The 22,999-nt window shown below is 33.5% G+C and overlaps 1 protein-coding gene and 1 non-coding gene across 2 annotated transcripts in view; both read left to right on the top strand.

The window, feature by feature from the left end:
• The window catches only part of LRCH2 (leucine rich repeats and calponin homology domain containing 2), a 114,980-nt gene extending 97,365 nt beyond the window's left edge, over positions 1-17,615 (top strand). The window contains exons 17-22 of the mRNA XM_039878924.1: positions 4,804-4,854; positions 6,979-7,036; positions 7,785-7,897; positions 8,838-8,975; positions 9,140-9,217; positions 14,856-17,615. Coding sequence (XP_039734858.1) covers positions 4,804-4,854; positions 6,979-7,036; positions 7,785-7,897; positions 8,838-8,975; positions 9,140-9,217; positions 14,856-14,975 — 558 coding nt within the window. The 3' untranslated portion in view covers positions 14,976-17,615. The remainder of the gene's footprint in view (positions 1-4,803; positions 4,855-6,978; positions 7,037-7,784; positions 7,898-8,837; positions 8,976-9,139; positions 9,218-14,855) is intronic.
• On the top strand, positions 5,174-5,302 carry LOC120615748 (small nucleolar RNA SNORA35). Its single transcript, XR_005656353.1, has one exon. It is a non-coding gene; the product is annotated as a small nucleolar RNA SNORA35 (small nucleolar RNA).
• Positions 17,616-22,999: the final 5,384 nt, after the last annotated feature.

A 22,999-nucleotide genomic window follows, 5' to 3' on the forward strand; every position in this document is an offset into this window, starting at 1 on the left:
AGTTGCTAAGACACAGCTCTTACCCCTCCACACCTGGTCTCTGCCCTGCTCTCTGCCCTAATCCGCTGTGTAGTATATGCTGATCACTCAGGCAGGACTGTTTGAGGCTTCAAAATACCAAACCAAACCAAACCAAACCAACCAACCAAACAAACAAACAAAACACCCTGTAATTCCTGCTTTCCCTTCATCTTGCAGGGAGCTCCAGGATGCGTTTCACAGTGTCCGACTTTGATCCTCTCTCCCTTTTCACCTCCCTATGTCCACAATTGGCCCACCTTCAGATGCTCTGATGCACAGATCCCTCAGACATGCTTGTTTACATGTTGGGTGTTGTTTGTTGGATTTTAGATGTTTGGCTTGTGGTAATTTCAAGGGGACAGATCAGGGGAGATTTCTCACACAACCATGCTCCTAATGTCACTCTTCTAGTGTCCATTTTTATGAAATACCTCTTTTCATACTTTACTTTCAGTCTGTGTCTCTCTATTTGAAGTGGGTCTCTTGTAGGCAGCGTATGTAAGGAACTTGTTTTCTTAACCATTTAGCCTTTTGGTTGGAACATTTATTTCATTTACTTTTAAAGTCATTGTTTATAGTTATGGAGTTATTACCATTTTATTTTTCATATTTTTTAATCTTCTTCTTAAGTCCCTCTAACATTTCTTGTAACACTGGTTTGTTTTTGGTAAACTCCGTTAGATTTTTCTCATCTGGGAAGTTCTTTATTTATCCTTTGTTTGTGATAGCTTTGCTAGGTAGAGTGATCTTAGCTGTCAGTTCCCTGCTTTTCCTCACTTTGAATGTTTGGTGCCAGTCCCTTCTGGCCTGCATAGTTTCTGTTGAGAAATCAGCTGACAGTCTTATGGGAGTGCCGTTGTAAGTAGCTAGATGATTTCTTGCTGCTTTTAAGGTTCTCTCTTTATCTTTCACCTTTTACATTTTAATTATGATGTGTCTTAGTTTGGGCTTCTTTGCGCTCATCTTGTTTGGGATTCTCTACACTTCCTGTCCTTGTATGTCTATTTTCTTTGCCAGGTTAGGGAAGTTTTCCATATTTATTTCTTCAGATAGATTTTAAATTCCTTGCTCTATCTCTTCTCCTTCTGGTATCCTTATGTTGCCAATCTTGGTACACTTGATATTGTCCCAGAGGCCCCTTTAACTATTCTCAGTTTTTTGTATTATTTTTTCTTGTTGCTGTTCTAATTGAGTGTTGTCTGCTACCTTATCTTCCAAATCCCTGATTCAATTCTCTGCTTTATCAAATCTACTGTTGATTCTAATATATTATTTATTTTAGTTAGTGGATTCTTCATTCCTGACTGGTTCTTTTTTACATTTTTATGTTTCTTATCTCTTTGTCGAAGGTGTCACTGATATTATTGAGCATATTTATAACCAGTGTTTTGAACTCTGCATCTGGTAGATTGCTTATCTCCATTTTGTTTAGTTCTTTTTCTGGTGTTTTGTTGTGTATTCTTTCACTTGGGACATGTTTTTTTGTCTCCTCATATAGGCCGCCTCCCTGTATTTGTTTCTGTGTATTAGGTAGAGCTGCTATGTGTTCTGATCTTAGTAGAGTGGCCTTATGTAGTTAGGAGCTCTTTGGGGCCCAGTCTCCCTCGTCACCTGAGTCAAATAACTAGGTGTGTCTCTTGTGTGGGTTATGTGTGCCATCATGTTGTAGTTGGGTCTTGATTTCTGTTGGCAGGTCAGTCAGAGGTATTGACCCTTGGGCTTATTGGTTGTTAGGACTGCCTGTGACTTTAGTGGAGGGACTATTGTACAGGGGCTGGCCATATAGAGCAGGGTTTGCTTTAGCAGGGCTCTGGTACCTGTCCAGTCTGCCTTTTGGATGTGTCCTTTGTAGAGATGGTTGGGTGGTGTTCTGGTGTGCTCTGAAGCTGGCCACCAGATGTGTTGGTTCTGGGGCCTCCTGGGAGGGGTCTCTGTTGCAAGTCAAGTTGAGCCACTGTTTGTGCCCTGCCCAGGGCCAGTAGGTATGAGTCACAAAGTGATCTGCAGATGGTTGCCACTTTTGATGGGCTTGGAGGTGCCTGGAAGAGGCTATGCTGCAATTCGAGGCCAGCTGCCAGTAGTGCTGGGCTTGGGGCTGCTTAGCAAGAGGTATGGGGCAGGCTGAGGCCAGATGCTGCTTGTTTGAGGTTTGTGACCCTTTGAGAGATTTTAGTAATGTTCGCAGCATGAGCCAAGATAGGCTGTTTGTATGGAAAAAGCCACTGGAAGTTGCTTGGGTGGGCCAGCAAGTTGGGTATGGCTGAGTCTCTGGGAATTACCAGAGCAGGCAACCAGTGTCATCCAGGTTGATATAGACTCAGATATGGTGGCCATCTGCATCTGAGTCCTGTGGGAGGAGGGCTCAACAAAGGAACAGTTGCTTCCAGCAGCTCTTACATCTGGGAAAAAGGTGACCCTCCAGCCCTCACGCTGAAGCCAGACAAGTCAGTTCCTCTCTGCATGTCCTTGGCGCCTTTTGATCTGCTTCTCAGCGCTGGAGCTCAGAGAGTGAGTCTTTCTGCAAGTAAGTTTGTGCACAGGCCCTTTCAGAGGCATACCTGGTACTTCAGCAGCCCATCTCACTCAGCCACAATCTCTGCTGTTTTTCACAGCCAAAAGTTAAGGGGACTTCTCTCTCTGACACTGGAGCTCTGGGCTGGGGAGCCTGGTGTGGGGCTGGGACCCCTCCCTCCTCAGAGGAGACATCCACAGCCGAAATATTCTTCTCGATTTTTAACCACCATACCTGTTTGTGGGACCAGCTTCTTCTGCATCTCCTCCCCTCCTACCAGGCTCAAGCTGGCTTCTTCTGTATGTCCTTAGTTGTAAGACTTCTGTTCAGCTAAACTTCAGGTGATTTTCATTGATGATTGTTCTATAGTTTTGTTGTAATTTTGATGTGGTCGTGAGAGGAGGCAAGCACAGCATTTACCTACTCTGCCTTAACATACTTCTTGAAACTGTAATTCATAAATTTAAAATTTTTTACATTTTTCCGACTTTTATCTTCTCAAATCAACCTGGTCATCAGTTCAGATTTGTTTGGAATTTTTTAAACTCTTCCCACAAATTCTAGGTATTATTTTCATATGTAAAATTAGATTTCTACAATTTGTGCATTACAATAAATTTTTTTTATCTCACCATTTTAATTCATACAGTAGCCTAGTATTTTTCAAATCATGTCTCATCACCATAAATACTTCAACTTTCTGTATTTTTTTTTTTGGGGGGGGAGATTGGTAGTTAATTTGAATTTGTTTCTTAGCTGGGCTTCTGAAAACTCCTTTAGTTTAGGAAATGGAAGCACACAGAAAACGTTTGCTGAACCCTAAGCTAGAGATTTTCCCTGTCCCTTTATATTTTATATCCAGTTTGGTCTTGTCTGCCTCAATATTTAATCAGTTACCAAGACCTACCTTTTTTCTGTATTGAAATATTTTGAATATATTCCCCACCTGTATTTCTACTGTTTCTGCCCTGGGATAAGCCCTCGTTGTTTCTTGCCTGCACTACTGCAGTAGCATCCTTGCTCTTGTCTTTCTTTCTCCAATGCGTTCTCCTTGCAGCCACGCTGATCGTTTCAAAGAACACAAATATGATCAGGCCATTCCCTTTCCTAGAAATCTTCAGTGTCTTCTTATCATTTAGAAGGTAAATTCCAAGTCCTTTTTGGTCAATTTTTGCTTACCACATCAGCCTCAAAAGAGGTCAAAACCGATTTGCCCTCTTTTCACCGTACACTTCAGTAATATAGAACTGCTCAAAGGTTTTCTACACTCTTCCTTTCATTTGTTGCTTCTGTGTTTTTGTTTTTGTCCTTTCATCTTGGAATGTTGTTCTCTTCTTTTTCTGGTAAACACCTACTTGGTTTTATACTTTCTCAGGAAACTTGCCTTTCTTCACTCCCCACCATCTCCCAAAGTGCCGCCTGTCTGTGCCTCATAACATTCAAAGCTCTATCATTTTGCTGAGAAGATTGTATTACCTGTATAAATGAATCTATTTTCTCTCTAAACTGAGAGATCCTTGAGTGGATGATATTTTTTACTAAATTTCAATATTCCCAGTGTTGAGCACAGTATCTGACATATAGTAGGTAGTTAGTAATCATTTGTTGAATGGTGGATAAATGCCCTATATGGTATACATATTCAAGATTAAATGTTAAGATTTTTATATTTGTTTTTTAGTAGTCATTCAAAAAACATGGACCACTTAATATTAATTTGTACAATTAAATTTTGTGTAATTATTTCTAATCCTATATTAGATACATATAATTTTCTAGGTAAATGTTCTTATTTGGTGTGATGGAATTTTTGTATGCCTCTATGGAATTTTTGTATACCTCAAATTGTAACATATTGTTGCCATTTCCCATCAGAAATTAATCTGAACACGTGGATCTTTTCTAAGAAATATGAAAAGGTTTGCCTTTTGTGATATTTAAATGAAATAAATTTATATAAGGAAAATATTTTATATGAGTAGATAGTAGTTCTAAAAATTTTAAGTGCTTATGAATTACCTGGAGAGCTTACCAAAATTCAGATTCTAATTCAGTAGGTCTTGGGCGAGGCCTGCATTTCTAACAAGCTCACAACAGATGCTGATGCTACTGGTTCACAGACCACAGTTTGTGTGGCCAGGTGGTAGATGGTATTTTCCAGATTCTTCCTTTAGCAGTTGATCAAAACAGTTTTCAGTTTTCTTTTTATATGTCTAAGTCACCATTTGTGTTTTAATTTTATTTTTCATCTTTTTATTTTTATATTTTAGCAAGACAGTGATAATGCTAATATGTCACCACAATCTCCAGTATCATCTGAGGTACAAGTTCTGTTTTTATATATGTTTATATAAGTTTCTTTCTTGTTTCAGAACTCTAATTTCATCTTTCTTTTCTTTTTTACAATGTAATTTATTTACACATATTTAAAAATCCACATAGGTTAATTTGTACAAACTAGCCTATAAAAACTTCTAAGAACACCATCCTTTTGTACAAATATTCATAATATATGTACTTTAAGTTACTCATAGATCACAGAAAACAATTCGCTTTATATAATTTTTATGTTTTATAATCCATATTTTGAATTAAATGATAGAAACAGCTTTAAATTTTTAAATGTAATTAAAAGTACTTCAGCATTGTGCATTGACCTTTGGTTTTTCTCATAACCAATTAGGTCTGAAAGCAATGCAAGAGAAACTTCCTTTTTCCACGAGAAACATCCCTGCAGTGGGTTGTTCCTATCGACAGGAGGGTACACATTTCCTAGTACCTTAGACCTGGGTAGAAGGCTTGGGTAGAAGGGGTAGATGAGAGTTTGTGAGATCTCAACCACATACTCTGGTGTTTTGAATGATTGATGCTTCTAATTTAATTAAACCTATTGCTTTATAACAAGATAAATTTTGAAAATTCTAGACAGTATCTTTACTTCATATTACTTTATTACTCTAAAAGTGTATTGGCATTATAAGTAATTGAGTAATTTGATGAATTCAGGACTTCACCTAAATGTTTGGATGATTCAAATTCACCATATAATTTTTGTTCATTAGATAGTATTTATTTCTTTTCATATAGGTAGTGTTAAATATTTTTAAAAGCTAGGATTATTTGTCTATTGTTTGAGGTGCATACAAAACTTTTAGATAGACTTGGACATTCGTTTTATAAACATGTTTCTAACTTATTTATATGGCAGGTAAAATAGTTTACATTGTTTTGGAAAATAATTTAAATTAGGATATCCTAAAAGTAGTCTTTATCATATACTTTTGTAAGTCTTTTCTTTTTCTATAACAAATGTAAGTATCTAAGTGGTTACTTATTTGCCTAGGTGGTTTGTGATTTTATGATCTGTGATCATGGGGAGAATATTAGTACCAGTTTTCTCAAGTGAATTATATTGATTATATAATACATTTTGCTGGTATTGAATAAGTAAAATTTTTGTCTGGGAATTCATAACATTTTAACCAAAATAATGAAGACAAACTGTGTGGTTTGTGGACAGATTAGGTGGTAAGCATGTGTTTTAGTAGCTCGACCAACATTCAACTTGAACTGCATATCACACCTTAATCAGTAAAAGATTCAGAGAATCAACAGAATTCCGATTGCTTCAATTTCATCTCTGAAAAGAAAATGATAAAAAAAATTAGTATAGTTGTATATTAGTATACTAACAAAGCTTACCTATATATTTGAATCTAAGACCAATCCCATGAGTTGGATATTATCCTCATCGTTTTACAGCTGAAGAGACTGATAACTTTGCCCAAAGGCCCCAGTCAGTAAATGGTAGAGAACTGACTGAAACCCAGACTCTACTTCACAGTCGTCACACAGATTAATAAGATACTGCTAAAATTATATTATTTTACCACTTTACATTTACAAAGTGCTTTCTATTAGTTGTCACAGTTAATCTTCACAACACTGTGCCATTTTAAAGATGAAGAAACAGTCACAGAGAAATTAAATGTTTTGCTCAAGACTCAGCCTAAGCTTTCTGACTCCAATTTCAGATTAAAGAAAAAATATAGTTCTTTCCATAGCATACAATTGTGTGAAAGCACATTTAAGCAATGTACATTCAAATAGAAGACATAATAATTTATCATCTATCATTCTGCAGTCCCTATTAGTATGAATGTGTAGATTTGACTTAGATTATCCTATAATATCTATTTTATAGACTTCAATAATTTTCTTTTCCTTTATACTATTAGAAGTATTTAAAGGCTTATGTAGTCAGGTCAATTAGCAAATATTTATAGACCTTTTAAGAGTTAAATTATCAATTTGAATTGAGATGTAGTTTACTTTCCTGTACTCCACTAATCATGGAAAAAATTAATACTTCTCAAAATTGGAATTTATATGAATACCTTGATTATTTTGAAAGAAAAGAAGTTTTGTTTGTTTTCTATTTTTAGGAATATGTTAGAACTGATGGTTTTTCACATGGTCCTTTTGGCTTGAAGCCTAGATCAGGTAAATATATATTCTACAAATTAAATTTATTGGCTACATATGAAACTAGAGTTTTTCAGCCTTAATGAGATTTGATTCCATAGTTTTAAGAACACATAGATTCTTTCCCCTCTCCTAAAAGTAATTTTCTCTTAACCTTATTTGTCTTTCCAATTCCCATTCCCCATTTCTTTCTTCCTCTTTACCTTCAAGCTCCTGAAACCTCAGCTTTTTGCCTTAGATATACTGCAGTCTTATTTCTACTCTACTGTGACTGCTATTAGAATGACCACTCTGCCAGCAGACCAAACACTGTTTGAAATTATAGCACTTCATTATATTGTGGTTTTAAAAAGGGATCTTTTCGCATTTGGCAAGCCCAAAAGAAAATGGATCCATGTTACTTGGCAAGGTATTGAATTACAGTTTTTATTCCTGAATAACTGTATTGACCTTCAAATATAACTTCCTTTTTTTAAAAGATAATAAAGGCTGCTTTATGTTCAATAACAATTTTAACCTGGATCATATGTTTCTAAAAACATATGTTTAAATAAAAACATGTATAGGTGGTAGAAATCATTACCCTATTGCTTTCAATTATGCAGATAAGTAGATTTCTATTATATGCTGTAAAAATATTTAGAATGTATTAATAAGCAATAGTGTTTTGTTTTGTATTGATTCTTTCTATTATGCCTCTTTTCCTACCGATGGTTGATCCTTCTTATCAGCTTCATAATAAGCTAGGAAATTTCTGTTTTTATAGCTTTTAGCCGCTCATCTCGCCAGGAATATGGGGCAGCAGATCCTGGATTTACAATGAGAAGAAAGATGGAACATCTACGGGAAGAACGAGAGCAAATACGACAACTTCGCAATGTAAGTCAGATTGACCTTTCAGATCTGCTTTGTAAAAATGGGTTTAACTTGGAAAATTAACAATGTATATGGGTTTTATTTTCAATGCTCTTTAAAATTTTGGATTATATAATAACTAGTAATATAAATACATAACATTTAGGTAGAATATCTGTAATTTATACCCATTTACTTTTTAAATTAAATTTATTGGGGTGACATAGGTTAATAAAATCATATAGGTGTCAAGTGTACAATTCAATAATACGTCATATGTGCATCACATTGTGTGTTCACTACTTAAAGTTAAATTTCCTTTTGTCACCATATATTTCACCCCTTTCCCCTTATCTACCTACCCTTTCCCTCTAGTAACCACTAAACGGTTGTCTGTGTCCATAAGTCTGTGTTTGTTTGTCATATTCGTTTGTTGCTTTCAGTTCTGTATCACACATATGAGTGAAATCATATGGTTCTCAGCTTTTTTTGTCTGACTTATTTCGCTTAGCATGATAATCTCAAGATCTATCCATGTTGTTGCAAATGGCAGTTTTTAATCTTTTCTTATGGCTGAGTAATATTCCATTGTATATATGTACCACAGTTTCTTCATCCAGTCATCTATCGAAGGACACTTCAGTTGTTTCCATGTCCTGGCCACCGTGATAATGCTGCTATGAACATCGGGGTACATATATCTTTACAGATAAATGTTTTCAAATTTGGGGGGTAAATACCCAGAAAAGGGATTGCTGGATCATATGGTAAATCAATTCTTAGTTTTTGAGGAACCTTATACTGTTTCCCATAGTGGCTGTACTGATTTATATTCCCACCAGCAGTGTACGAGGGTTCCTTTTTCTGCACAACCTCTCCAGCACTTGTTATTACTTGTCCTGTTGATGATAGCCATTCTAACATGTGTGAGGTGGTATCTCATTGTATACCCATTTCTTTATAGAATCTCGAATCCAGGTTAAAAGTAATTTTGCCTGATGACATTGGAGCTGCACTGATGGATGGGGTTGTTCTTTGTCATTTAGCCAATCATATAAGGCCACGCTCTGTAGCTAGTATTCATGTGCCATCACCAGCAGTGGTAAGTTTTGTCTGTAATTTGTTAGTTCTCTAAAGGAAGATAGAGACTCTTGAAACTATTGTTAAATAATAGTTTCAATAAATTTATTGAATTCAATAAATTCATTTTCAGTCTTGATTTCTTAACAAATATTCTTGAAAGTATACCTTTCTTTTTTCTTATAGCCGAAACTGAGCATGGCAAAATGTCGAAGAAATGTAGAAAATTTTCTTGATGCTTGTAAAAAGTTGGGTGTCTCACAGGTAATTGTTATTTTTCCAACCAAATGATCATTTTAATATTAATTTATTACATGCACACTGGGGTTCTTACTCTTCACAATAAGAATGAATAATGCTTTTTGAATGCAAAAATGAATACCTTCCATTGGTATCTTCTACTGAGTTCCAGCTTTAACTGTAGTAGCTCTCTAATGAATATTATTAAGCTGCTTTTAAAGTAATTTATAAAACAGCTACATATATGAAAAATTTACTCATCATACACATTGAAAAAACATAACAGCGGCCATATTACAACTTGATTTTGATGTCATTGCTACTCATTTTCCTGCTGGAAGACATTTGGACTCCCTTGCGCAGTAAATTCATGGACACAGACTCTGGAAGATTTACATTCAAGGTGAACAGCATGTTAAACTTGGATAGTGAGCACACAATGCAATATATAGATGACGTATTATAAAACTGTGCACGTGAAACCTGTATAATCTTATTAACCAATAAATTTATTAAAATTAAAAAATAAACTTTATTTAAATTGTCAAATTGGACATTTTAGTAACATTATGATAATATCTCACTAGGTAAACTTTGTCTGAAATTTGTAGGAATTGCCTTAAGTTTCATGTAATAGTTCCGGTACTATAAAATTAACAAAGCTACATTGTAAATGTATAATAAAAATGAATAATTAAAATATTATTTTTTGGAAAACATTATAAGCCTAACATCACTCTGACTGACTTTTGAGAGAACATGACATTGTTAGCAGATCACACTCTAGTTGTACTTTTAAAATTCCAATTTAATTTTTAAAATTATTTTTCATTGAGAAACAATTGACATATAACACTGTGTAAGTTTAAGGTGTATAGTGTGTTGATTTGATACACTTATATAATGAGCTGAGAGCTTGTTAAGCTCTCTTTATCAGCAGTGTCATAATCTGGTCTACATATTCCACTTGAACCTCTTTCCTCGTGAATAAATATAATTTATACAGAGAGAACCCGTTAAATAGTTGTGCATATTGGAAACTATATCCTGTTCTCTGATTATCTCTTTTCTATGCTTAACATATCTTAAAAGTTTAATTCTTAACCATTTTATGTTCTTTCTTTTTGGTACTCTTAATCTCTTACTCAGAAAATAGAAAAATTAGGAAGCTTTTTTTTCTAGTTATTATAGTATTTTTTTCTTATTTTGCCATTTTTATTTTAAGAGTTTTTTGGGGGGGGTTGTCAATAAACATTTATTGAATGAACGTATGTTTTACAGATGAGGAAACCAAGGCACAGAGTAGCTAAGAAACTTGTCCAAGGTCATACCTTTAGTAAACAGTGGAGTTGTGCTATGAACCCAAGTGGTCTAACTGCAGAACCTACCCTCTACCTTGGATACTCTATTTCTGTTTTTTTTTTACATGAAAGAAAAAACAGTCCAGCATACTCCAGATACCTTCTTAATATAGTGGTCAAGCAGGTTAAATAGGAAAATCTTAACAAAAGTTATTCTACTTAGCATTCTCTTGTCTTCTCTCTCCAGCTTGTTCTAGAGGCAAGGTTAGTGCCCTAGCCATCTTTACCATAAGGGAGGGCTATGGAGGAACCAGTCATCAACTCCTATTTTTTAAACTAGCTACTGGAAGTGAGGGAAGAATTTTATTTTTAGCTTAAATTTTTCCCCTTCACTTGGAAATGATAATATTTAGTCAGGGAGTAACCTCCACAGTTGAGGTATCCCTCCTGATTTTTAACCACCACACCATGGGTGTGGAGCCTGCCCATTCTGCGTTTCTGTCCCACCTACCAGTCTTCACATGGCTGCTTCTTTATTTATTTCCTTAGTTATAGGACTTCTGTTCAGCTAGTCTTAAGGAAGTTCTCAGTGATGGTTGTTCTGTAGTTTAATTGCAATTTTGATGTAGTCATTGGAGGAGGCAAGCGCAGCGTTTACCTGTTCCACCATCTTGACCAGAAGTCGTTGGTTGGTTTTGTTATTGTTGAGTTTGAGGTGTCTTTATAAATTATGGATAAAGTCTTTTATCAAATGTGTGATTTACAAATATTGTCTCCCAGTCTTTGGCTTGTCTTTTTGTTCTCATTGTAGTATCTTTCAAAGAACAGAAGTTTTTAATTTTTGAAGTAAAATTGATCATTTCTAAAATTGATTGTGCTTTTGGTTTCAAACCAAAGAAATCTTTGCATATGTCAAAGTCACAAAGATTTTCTCCTGTGTTATTTTCAGAAATTTTATAATCTTAGGTTTTACATTTAGGTCTATGATAAAATTTCAGTTAATTTTTGCATATGTTGAAAGGTGTGGATTGAAATTTTTTTTTTTTCAGTTTGGGATTAGACACACACATTGAAGACTAGAATCTTAGAAAATTTTTATTATCCCCAGAAAGGAACCTCTTACAAATTTAGCAATTTCTCCCTTGTTCTCTCTCTATGGATTTGCATATTCTGGACATTACATATAAATTAAATCATGCAATATGTGGTCTTTCATGTCTGGTTTCTTTCATTTAGCATGATGTTTTCAAGGTTCATTCCTGTTGTAGCATAAAGGAGTACTTAGTTTATTTTTATGGGTGAATAATATTATATTATATGGATATACCATATTTTTTTTTTACTATTTTTCAGTCGATGGACATTTGGGCTTTTCCAACTCATTGTTTATTATCAGCAATGTTGCTATGAACATTAATGAACAAGTTTTGTTTGAACATTTGTTTCAATTCTCTTGGTTATATACCTAGGAGTAAAATTGCTAGGTTATATAGTAATTCTGTTTATCTTTTTGAGGAACTGCCAAATGATTTTCCAATTTACATTCCTACCAGCAATGTAAGAGGGCTCTAATTTTTCCACATCCTCACCAATAATAATTGTTGTCAACCATTTTGATTCTAGCCATTGTAGTGGTTGGTATCTCATTGTGGTTTTGACTTGCATTTCCCTGATGTTGGCTACTGACGTTGGGTATCTTTTTGTGTTTATTGACTATTTTCATATACTTTTTTGAAGAGATATCTTTTCCGATTCTGTGCTCATTTGGTATTTGGTTTATTTGCCTTTTTATTATTGAGGTGTAGGAGTTCTTTATATATATCTAGATATAAGTCCCTTATAAGAAAATGAGTTGCAAATGCTAGCTCTTGGTTTTTCATAGATGACCTGTATCAGATTGAGGAAATTCCTTTTTATTCCTAGTTTGCTGAGAGTTCTTACAGGAATAGATGTTGAATTTTGTCAAATGCTTTATCTACACCTACTGAAATGATAACTTTTTTTTCTTTCGTAGTATTGTGAATTACATTGGTTGATTTTCAGTTGTTAACTTAAACCTGGATTCCTGAGGTAAACCCCACTTAGTCATGATGGATTTTGTTGTTGTTTTTGTTGTTTTTATGTTATTGGATTCAATTCGCCAATATTTTGCTTAGACTTTCTGTATCTATGCTCAAAGGGATACTGGTTTTTAGTTTTCTTTTAATGTCTTTGCCTGGCTTTGGTGTCAAGGTAATGTTGACCTAATGGAACATGTTAGGAAGTATTCCTCACTATTTACTTTTCTTGAAGATTTTGTATAAAATTGTATTATTTTTTAAAAGAATATTTAGTCACAGTCATTAATGAACCCATCTGGGCCAGGAGTTTTCTTTGCAGGAAGGTTTTTAACTACAATTTCAATTGTTTAAATAGGTATAGAGTTATTCTGATTTTTAATTTCTTCTTGCTTGAGCTTTGGTAAACTGTATCTTTCAAAGAATTTGTCTATTTCATCTAGTTTGTTAAACTTATTTTTATAAGGTTATTTATAATTTTAGTATTTGTAGAATCTCTTATGATGTTACTTTTCTTATTTCTGATGTTGGTAATTTGTGTATTTTCTCTTTTTTTCCTGATTAACTTAGCTAGAAGTTTACGGATTTTTAAAAAGCTTCTCAATGAACTAACATTTGGTTTCAATGACTTTTTTCTATTTTTAAAAATGTTTATTTTATCATTTTCCTCTCTCATCTTTATTATTTCCTTCTTTCTGGTTGCCATTGGTTTAATTTGCTCTTTTTCTAGTTTCTAAGGTGAGAGCTGAGGTCATTGATTTGAGAACTTTTATCTTTTCTAATATATATTCAGGTGGTTATTTGAATAAATAAACAAAATATTAGGAGGGCAACAAATGTTGTAGTGAAAATGGAGATAGAAAGATAGTTTTTGAGAACTCGTGATAAATGGGATATTATCAATAGTATATGACGAATTGGTTATTGGAGTAAGGAAGAAAGAGGACTATTATGATTTCCAGGTTTATGGTGAGAGAGACTGAACAATGTATTACTGACTGAGGTATAGAATATAGAAGGACAAGTTAAGTGAAGAAGTAGTTCTGTTGCGGACATACTGAATTTGATATGTCTGGTGGGCATCCATTTGGCTGTGTCATGTTTACATTTGTATCAGGAGCTCAATAGAGAAATCTTGGCAGGAAATACACTTTTGAAAATCATCAGGATGAAGGATACTATTTCAGGATGAAGGATACTATTTGGGAATAGGGATCCAGTCTTGCCAAGCCTTCCAGTGTTTTTGCTTTTTTTTAAATCTAATGTTTCTAGATTTGTAAAACACTGTGTGAGCCAACTAAAATATAGTTATGGACCTGTAGATGGGGCCAATAGATGGTGTGTTTACCACCTGCTGTGTCCATTACTAGGTTGTTTTCCTGAGGTGAATGGTGTCCCAACTGAAGCAGTGGACTGCATTGTTTTTTTAAAAATAGCTAACAAACTTATTTGGTGTTGTGCCCATGCATGCAAACCTTCAGTTAACCTTTGCAGTTTTGATAAGGCTTTGAGAATACCAAAGAAAAGATACAGTGTAAAAAGAGAAGAGGGTGAAGCTAGAACCCTTGGAAACATTAGGATGTTAGAAGAAGATCAATGAAGGATAATAAAACCTAATGCACAGTTGTCTCTAAACCTCTTTCTCATAGAGTTGTGAAGATCAAATGACACTTGTGATGTACTTAGAAGAGGAGGTAGTTTTTATTTATCAAATTTTAGACTAATAGAACTAAGAAGCAACACAATATCCCTAGAAGCTTGAGGGAAGAAACCTTAAGAAAAGTGCTGAAATGCTACTTATATCAGAGACCGTGGAATCGCAGAACTGGTAGAAAGAACCTGCGTGGCCAATTTTGTACAGTACTGAACAGTTTACAAAGTGCTTCCATATACAGACTGTTCTGTTTATTTCTCACACAGTTCTGTCTCTAGGATGAAGAAACTAAGTCTCAGGGAATTTTAGTACTCCATATTAGGTGGTCCTTAGATCTATTGGCTAGAAATGTAGTGCTCTTTTTATTCCAGCATGAGAGCTTAGGAAACATCTAGCATAATCATCTCACTTTAAAATATTTGTTTAGGTAGATCAGATCAACCTCAGATCAAAACACAGCCCATAAAATATAATCCCATGCCATAAAAGTCTACTGAATCAGACATTTTAGAATTAGAATTTAATTAGAATTGTGTGCTTTTTACTTGAAGCTTTACAGAAAGCTTTTTAAAAAAAATCCAGTTCTGATTTATTTAGGCTTTACTATGCTATTAAAAAAATGTTCAACTATTATTTCTTTTGTTTTTCAGGAAAGACTCTGTTTGCCTCATCATATTTTGGAAGAAAGAGGTCTTGTGAAAGTTGGTGTCACAGTTCAAGCTCTTCTTGAATTACCTACAACCAAGGCATCTCAGCTATCTACAGCTTGATATAACATTTAAAAATCATAAGTATATAGTTTCATTTATTTGAAGTGTTTTCAAATATCTCAATTTCGTGAATAAGAATGTCTAATCAAAAATAATTTTATTAGATCAAACCTTAGGTTTAAAAATTATGTTAAAATTAGGTTAAATTAAATTTTGAATAGCTCAAATTTCCTATGGCGGAAAACTGGATTAACTTAATAAGAATTTTTGATAAATTCAAATTCTTGGCAGATTTTCTATGATGGAAAACTAGATTAACTTAATAAGAGTTTTTGATAAATTCAAATTCTCTTTTCAGCTGATAATGATTATTTTTGAAAAATCAAATTGATACTAAATTTAAAATGTGGTTTCAATTTAATAATTACATTAGATTTAATTTTTTAATAGCATACTAGTAAACATCTGGATAAGGTAATCTTTTTTACCAATTTAAAACAATTCTATATTTGAGTTATTTAATATACTTCTAGTTTATACACAATTTCTTTAATCTTTGGTCTTAGTTTTCTAGAAAAAAATTGAGTAGAAAGTATAGAACTCTGGCTTTATATTAAATTCTTTTAGTATAGGTTAGTGCCAAAAAATTTTCAGTTGTACTGTAGATTGTTTACATGTGAAGTGCCTGTGTAACTGATGACTTATATAGTCTTAAGCATTTCTGCAATTTCTTTTTATGTATTAATGGAATCAATGAAACTTTAAAATATTTTAGTAGATTTTGTAAGGTCAGTAATATGTGAGGATTTAAATGTGCCTCACATTATGATACTCATGGTTTTTTATTTAGTCCATTGCGGTTTTCCTTAAATTGGTTATTTCATGTTTTCAAAAAACAATGCTAATATGCTTAATTTATGCTATTTAATTTTGCAAAACTTAATCATCTTTTAAAATGTATTATCTGAAGAGTATTTTGAAAACTAACAAAGTGCTAATTATCAAGGATATTTTGATAAAACTACCAAAGTTTGGGTTTATGTCTTGACTTTCAAGAACATTACATCTTTGTGCTGCCTTTAGTTACATTCAAATTCGGAGAGCAACAATCGAGGAATAGGTTTTTATTTGACATTTGGCCACTTGTGTATCCTGTAAATGTTATGATCCTCAAGTAACATGATGTTAAATTAAACACGGACCTTTCTATAAATATTTTCATAAATATACCATGTTACATAAAGTCCTTGTTTAATTTAGAGATGAGTAAATTTATGTTGGTAGTAGTGCAGGTATTTTTTCAGAAACATTACTGTAATGAATAACTTGGTTTCCTTTAGAAGAACCTTAGTATAAATTACTTTTGTACTAGCCAAGCAAGTATCATATCTTAAATATTTGATTTGCACTTGTTACCTCTTAATATGGATGCAACTTATTAAAACGGCCTGGGTGTTTCAAAGGGTATATATAAAAGGTAAAAACTAATGTGCCAAATAGTTTAGTAAGGGCCGATTTAGAAACTCTACTTTTTTTGATCAGTTGGCATAAGCCATATAATTAAAATTTGGCTTTAGAAAACAGATGTGTTATTTACATCCCCCAGGATTCAAATTGGAGCTTTTAAAGAATTAAATGTTCTTATGACTATACAGTTTAAAAATTAAATTATTGGTAATTTATTACTTTAAATATTTGAGCTAATTAGTTACTATTTTTTAGTTGGATCTATTAAAAAAAAAAAAAAACCTCATTCACATAATTTCCCTAGTGAAAACATGGATAATAAAGGTAAGAAATAGCAAGTAAATACTTTATTTGATAGTTTTTATTATAGAAATTTGATAATGTTAAAAACATCGTGAACATTAAAAACTACAGCAATCATTCATACAGTTTTCATGGTCATCCTGCTATAGGATTCCTTTTATTATTCAATCTAGATTTGAATTATAAATATTTTTCTGTTTTATGTCATTAAAGTTTTAGTGAAATTATAGGTCATTTTCTTACTGCATTTCACTTACTGGTCAATTAATTATTACTTTAAAGAGAAAATACACCAGAACTTCACTGTAGCATTTTTTTACTACAAATCAAAATTCTATTTAGGGTAGGTCTATCTGAAGTCCATGTCAAGGCAGTTTATTTACGATAGGTCGAAAGGCAACACCATCTCTAAGGCAGTTTCACAGCATAGTCCCCAAGGACGAATTATATCAAGGCACCGATGTATTTCTTTTAGTAGTTTCTAAATAATTGTAACATTTATTCTACATGGTTTTTATGGTTATTATATATTTACTTCATCAGTTATTGAACTAAGAATGATTATCATTATTTGAATTGGTTACGTGATTTGAAGAGGGTTAAATAATCAAACTAAAATATTTTATTAGGCCCTAAGAAGTACAGTGGATAGCTACTCTGCTAAATTTTATTACTACATGGCACAAGAAAGAAGTGATGTTGGATATATTAGAACTGAAATAAGGAGTGAAAACGCATTGCCATTTGTGTAATAATTATCTTTACAGAATACTAGTTTATCGTCTTTTCTAACTGAATTTTTTGAAGAATGCAGAAATGTTTGTATTGGGATCTATCATGATTGATTTTCTGATGCATTTAAAAATAAATGGAACACTAAATGTATATTACCGATGCAAACTGTGGATAAAATTGAATGAAAACATTAAAGTCTGAGATTTCTTTTTTCTCCCTCTATAACTCTTCCCTCAACATTACAGCATCCATTCTTTTGTAGCTATTTGATAGCTTGTATCTATGTTCTCTAGTATGGAAAAATAGACTTTGAAAGGATATTCGAAGTAAGTTGTTTAAGAGTTCAGATTCTTTTACATTGTGTTATTTTCAATATGAATGCTTTCTTTAAAAGACAATAACTAACTCCCTAGGATATCTTCACAAATAATGTCACCTTTATTTGAGAGAGACTCTTTATATAATATAAATGTCAGATAAACATTTACATAAAATAAAAGTAGGATGGATCAAATTGCAACTATTTTATTTAATTTTATTATTAATTTTAAGTACACAGTAAAATGATTAGACATTTATATAGTTTATAAACGATCCTGATTGCTCTTTCACTCCTCTGGCTCACCACCTAGCCAGTACATTACTGCTCACTGCATTCCCTATACCATGCTCCACATGCCCGTGACCATCTATCAACCACTAATTTGTACTTCTTTAATCTTTCACCCCTTTCTCCCGGCACCCAAATCCCACTCCTCTCTGGCCATCACCTGATTGTCCTCTACATTCATGGGTCTGTTTTCAATTAGTTTGTTCTTTTTGTTCCTTAGTTTCTGCATATAAGTGAAATCATATGGTATTTATCTTTCTCTGTCTGACTTATTTTACTCAGCATAACAACCTCTAGGTTTATTCATGTCATTGTGAATAGTAGGATTGCATTTTTTTAATGGCTGAGTCATATTCCATTGTATATATGAACCATAACTTCTTTATTCAGTCATCTGTTGATGGATGTTTAGGTTGCTTCCATATCTTGGCTATTGTAAATTGTGCTGCCATGAACATAGGGGTACAAACATCTTCACGAATTATTGTTTCTGTTCTTTGGATAAATAAACAGATGTGCAATTGCTGGGTCAAAAGGTATATATCCATTTTCAATTTTTTGAGAAACATCCAGACTGTTTTCCATAGTGGCTGTACCAATTTGTATTCCCACAAACATTGTATGAGGGTTCCCTTTTCTCCATATCCTCGCCAACACCTGTCGTTCTTTAATTTATTGATGATAGTCATTCCGACAGGTTTGAGGTGATATCTCTTTGTGGGTTTCATTTGCATTTCTCTGATGATTAGCGAGCTTGAGCATCTTTTCATATAATAACTATTGGCCATCTGTATTTCCTCTTTGGAGAAAAATCTATTCAGGTCTTTGGCCCATTTTTTAAATGGATTGTTTTTTTTTTCTGTTGTTGTATGAGTTCTTTATATATTTTGGATATTAACCTCTTATCAGATGTCTCATAAGCAAATATCTTCTCTCATTTAGTAGGTTGACTTTTTGTTTTGTTGATGGTTTCCTTGGATGTGCAAAAACTTTTCAGTTCCATGTAGTCCCATTTGTTTATTTTTTCTTTTGTTTCTCTTCCCTGAGGAGATTTTTCCGAAAATAAATTACTAGTAGCATATCAAAGAGATTACTGTTTTCTTCTAGCAGTTTTATGGTTTCGGGTCTTAAATCTAAGTCTAATCCATTTTGAGTCTATTCTTGTACATGGTATAAGAAGGTGGTCCAGTTTCTTTTTCTTTTTTTGAATTTATCTGTCCAATTTTCTCAACACCATTTATTGAAGACACTGTCTTTACCCCATTGTATATTCTTGCCTTCTTTGTCATATATAAAGTGAGCATATAGGCGTGGATTTATTTCTGGGCTGTCTATTCTGTTCCATTGATCAATGTATCTGTTTTTATGCCAATACCATGCTGTTTTGATTACTGTAGCCTTGTAGTATAGTTTGATATCAGCTATTATACCTCCAACTTTGTTCTTCTTTCTCAAGATGGCTGTATCTATTCGGGATCCTTTATGGTTCCATATAAATTTCAGAATTATTTGTTCTAGCTCTCTGATAAATGCCACTGTTATTTTGATAGGGATTGCACTGAATATATATATCGTTTTGAGTAGTATGACCATTTAATGATGTTGATTTTCCTACCCATGCACAGATTGTTCCTACCCATGAACAAGGTTATATCTCCATTTATTTGTAACATCTTCAATTTTTTTTTAAATTAAGTTTATTGGGATAACATTGGTTAATACAATTATATAATTTTCAGGTGTACATTATAATTTGACATCGGTATATTCTATTGTGTGTTTACCACCCAAAGTCCGGTTTATTTCAGCTACAATACCTTTGATCTCCTTTACCCACTTCAACCTCCCCTTCCTCCTATATTTGAACCCCTTTAACCATCTAACTATCCCCTTCTCCCCCACCTCCTACCCTCTGGTGACCACTAGTCTATATTCCATGTTCATGAATCTGTTAGTTTGCCCTGTTCATTCGTTGCTTTTAGATTTATATCCCACATATAAGTGATATCATGTGATTTTCAACTTTTTCTGTCTCCTATAGTTAGCATGATTATCTCGAGGTCTATCCATGTTGTCGCAAATGGAAGCTTTTCATCTCTTCTTATGGCTGAGTAATACTCCATTGTATATATGAACCACCACTTCTTTATCCAATCATCTATCATAGGACACTTCAGTTGCTTCCATGTCCTGGCCACTGTGAATAATGCTGCTATGAACATTGGTGTGCATATATCTTTTCAGAGAATTGTCTTTAAGTTTTCTATATAAATACACAGTAAGGGATTGCTGGATCATATGGTAGATCAATCCTTAGTTTTTTGAGGAACCTCCATACTGTTTTCCGTAGTGGCTGTATAAATTTGCAGTCCCACCAGCAGTGTATGAGAGTTCCTTTATCTCTGCATCCTCTCCAACATTTGTTATTACTTGTCCTGTTGATTATAGCTAGTCTAACAGGAGATGGTATCTCATTGTGGTTTTGATTTACATTTCTCTAATAGCTAGCGATGTTGAGCATCTTTTTATATGTTTATAGGCAATTTGTACATCCTCTAGGGAGAAGTGTCTGTTCATGTCCTCTGCCCATTTTTTGACTGGATCATTGGCTTTTTCATTGTTATTGAGTTATATGAGTTCTTTGTATATTTTGGATTTTAGGCCCTTATCGGTGGCATTGCTTCTAAATATATGTTTCCATTTGGATGGTTGTCTCTTTACCATGTTGAAGATTTCTTTTGCTGAGCACAAGTTTTTTACTTTGATGTAGTCCCATTCGTTTATTTTAGCTTTTTACTTCCCTTGCTTTTTTAGGTCCAATTCATAAAATCCTCTTTAAGTCCAAGGTCCTTGAGTTTAGTTTCTATGTTTTCTTCTGTGCATTTTATTTTTTCAGGTCTTATATTCAGATCTTGAATCCATTTTGAGTTAATTTTGGTGTATGGTGATAGACAACAGTCTAGTTTCACTCTTTTGCAGGTGGCTTTCCAGTTTTATTCTTTTGTTGCTATTGCAAAAGAAATTATTTTTTCCACTTCTTTTTCTAACACTTCATTGTTAGAGTATAGGAAAGCTATGGATTTTTGAACGTTGTTTGTATCCAGAGACTTTACTGTATTTGCTTATTGTTTCTAGTAGTGTTGTTGTGGAATCCTTAGGGTTTTCTACATAGAGAATCATGTCATCCACAAATAGTGACAGTTTGACTTCTTTTTTTCCTATTTGGATGCTTTTTATATCTTTTTCTTGCCTCAGCGCTCTTGCTAGGACCTTCAATGTTATATTGAATAACACTGGCAATAGCAGACAGCCTTGCTTTGTTCCTGATCTTAGATTTTTACTTTTTAATTTGTTTATGTGGTATATCATGTTTATCGATTTGCATATGGTGAACCATCCCTGTACCCCTGGGATAAAGCCCACTTGATCATGATATATAATCTTTTTAAAAATGTTGCTGTATTTGATTTGATGTGCTAATATCTTATTTAGGATTTTTGCATCTGTGTTCATGAGAGATATTGGTCTGTCATTTTCTTTTTTATGTTCTCTTTACCAGATTTTGGTACCAGGGTGATATTGGCCTCATAAAATGAGTTGGGAAGTATTGCTTCCTCTTCAATTTTTTTGGAAGAGTTTGAGGAGAATAGGTATTAAATCTTCTTTAAATGTTTGGTAGTATTCACTGGTAAAGCCATCTGGTCCTGGACTTTTACTGTTTGGTAGGTTTTTGATGATTGTTTAATTTCCATACTGCTGTTCAGTCTGTTTAGGTTTTCCAGTTCTTCTTGATTCAGTCTAAGAAGGTTGTATCTTTCTAAGTACTGATACATTTCTTCTAGGTTATTCAATTCGGTGTTATGTACTTTTTCATAGTATTCTTGTATGACCTTTTGTGTTTCTGCAATGTCAGTCACAATTTCCCCTCTTTCATCCCTGATTTTGTTTATTTGTGTCCTTTCTCTTTTTTCTTCAGTAAGTCTGACCAGGGGTTTGTCAATTTTATTAACTTTCTCAAAGAACCAACTCTTTGTTGCATTTATTTTTTTTTATTATTTGTTTGTTTTCCATTTCATTTATTTCTGCCTTAATTTTGATTATTTCTTCCCTTCTGCTGACTTTAGGCTTCATTCATCCTTCCTTTCCTAGTTTTTAAAATGAAGCGTTAGGTTGTTTTTTGGGGCTCATTCTTCTTTTTAGAGATAGGCCTGTAAAGATATGAACTTTCCTCTTATGACCACTTTTGCCATGTCCCAAATGTTTTGATATATTGTACTATCATTACCATTCGTTTCTATGTATCTCTTGATCTCTCTTTTTATTTCTTCTCTGACCCAGTTATTCTTCGGTAGCATGTTGTTTAATCTCCATGTATTTGTGGTTCTTCCTGCTTTCTTTTTGCAGTTGATCTCTAGTTTCAAAGCATTATGATCAGAGAATATGATTGATATGATTTCAATCTTCTTATATTTGTTGAGGCTATCTCTGTGTCTCATAATGTGGTCAATTCTTAAGAATGTTCCATGTGCACTAGAGAAGAATGTATAAGCAGTTGTTTTGGGATGGAAGTCTCTGTAAATGTCAATTATGTCTAGTTGGTCTAATGTTTCATTTAAGGATGTTATTTCCTTATTGATTTTCTTTTTGGATGATGTGTCCATATCGGACAGTGGGGTATTTAGACCTCCTGCTAAGATAGTATTTTGGTCTGTTTCTCCCTTTAGTTCTGTTAGTAATTGCCTTATATATTTCGAGGCTCCCTAATTGGGAGCATAGATATTAATAAGTGTTATGTCTTCTTGGTGCATGATTCCCTTTATCATTATGAAGTTTTCCTTTGTTACTTTCTTTACCTTTTTTTATTTTGAAGTCTATTTCATCCAATATTAGTACCGCTACTCCCGCTTTTCTCTGAATGCCATTTGTTTAAAGTATAATTTTCCGCCCTTTCTCTTTGAGTCTGTATTTG

This window comes from Pteropus medius, unplaced genomic scaffold (genome assembly GCF_902729225.1).
Source record: "Pteropus medius unplaced genomic scaffold, Ma_sr-lr_union100, whole genome shotgun sequence".
NCBI classification, from domain to species: Eukaryota; Metazoa; Chordata; class Mammalia; order Chiroptera; family Pteropodidae; genus Pteropus; species Pteropus medius.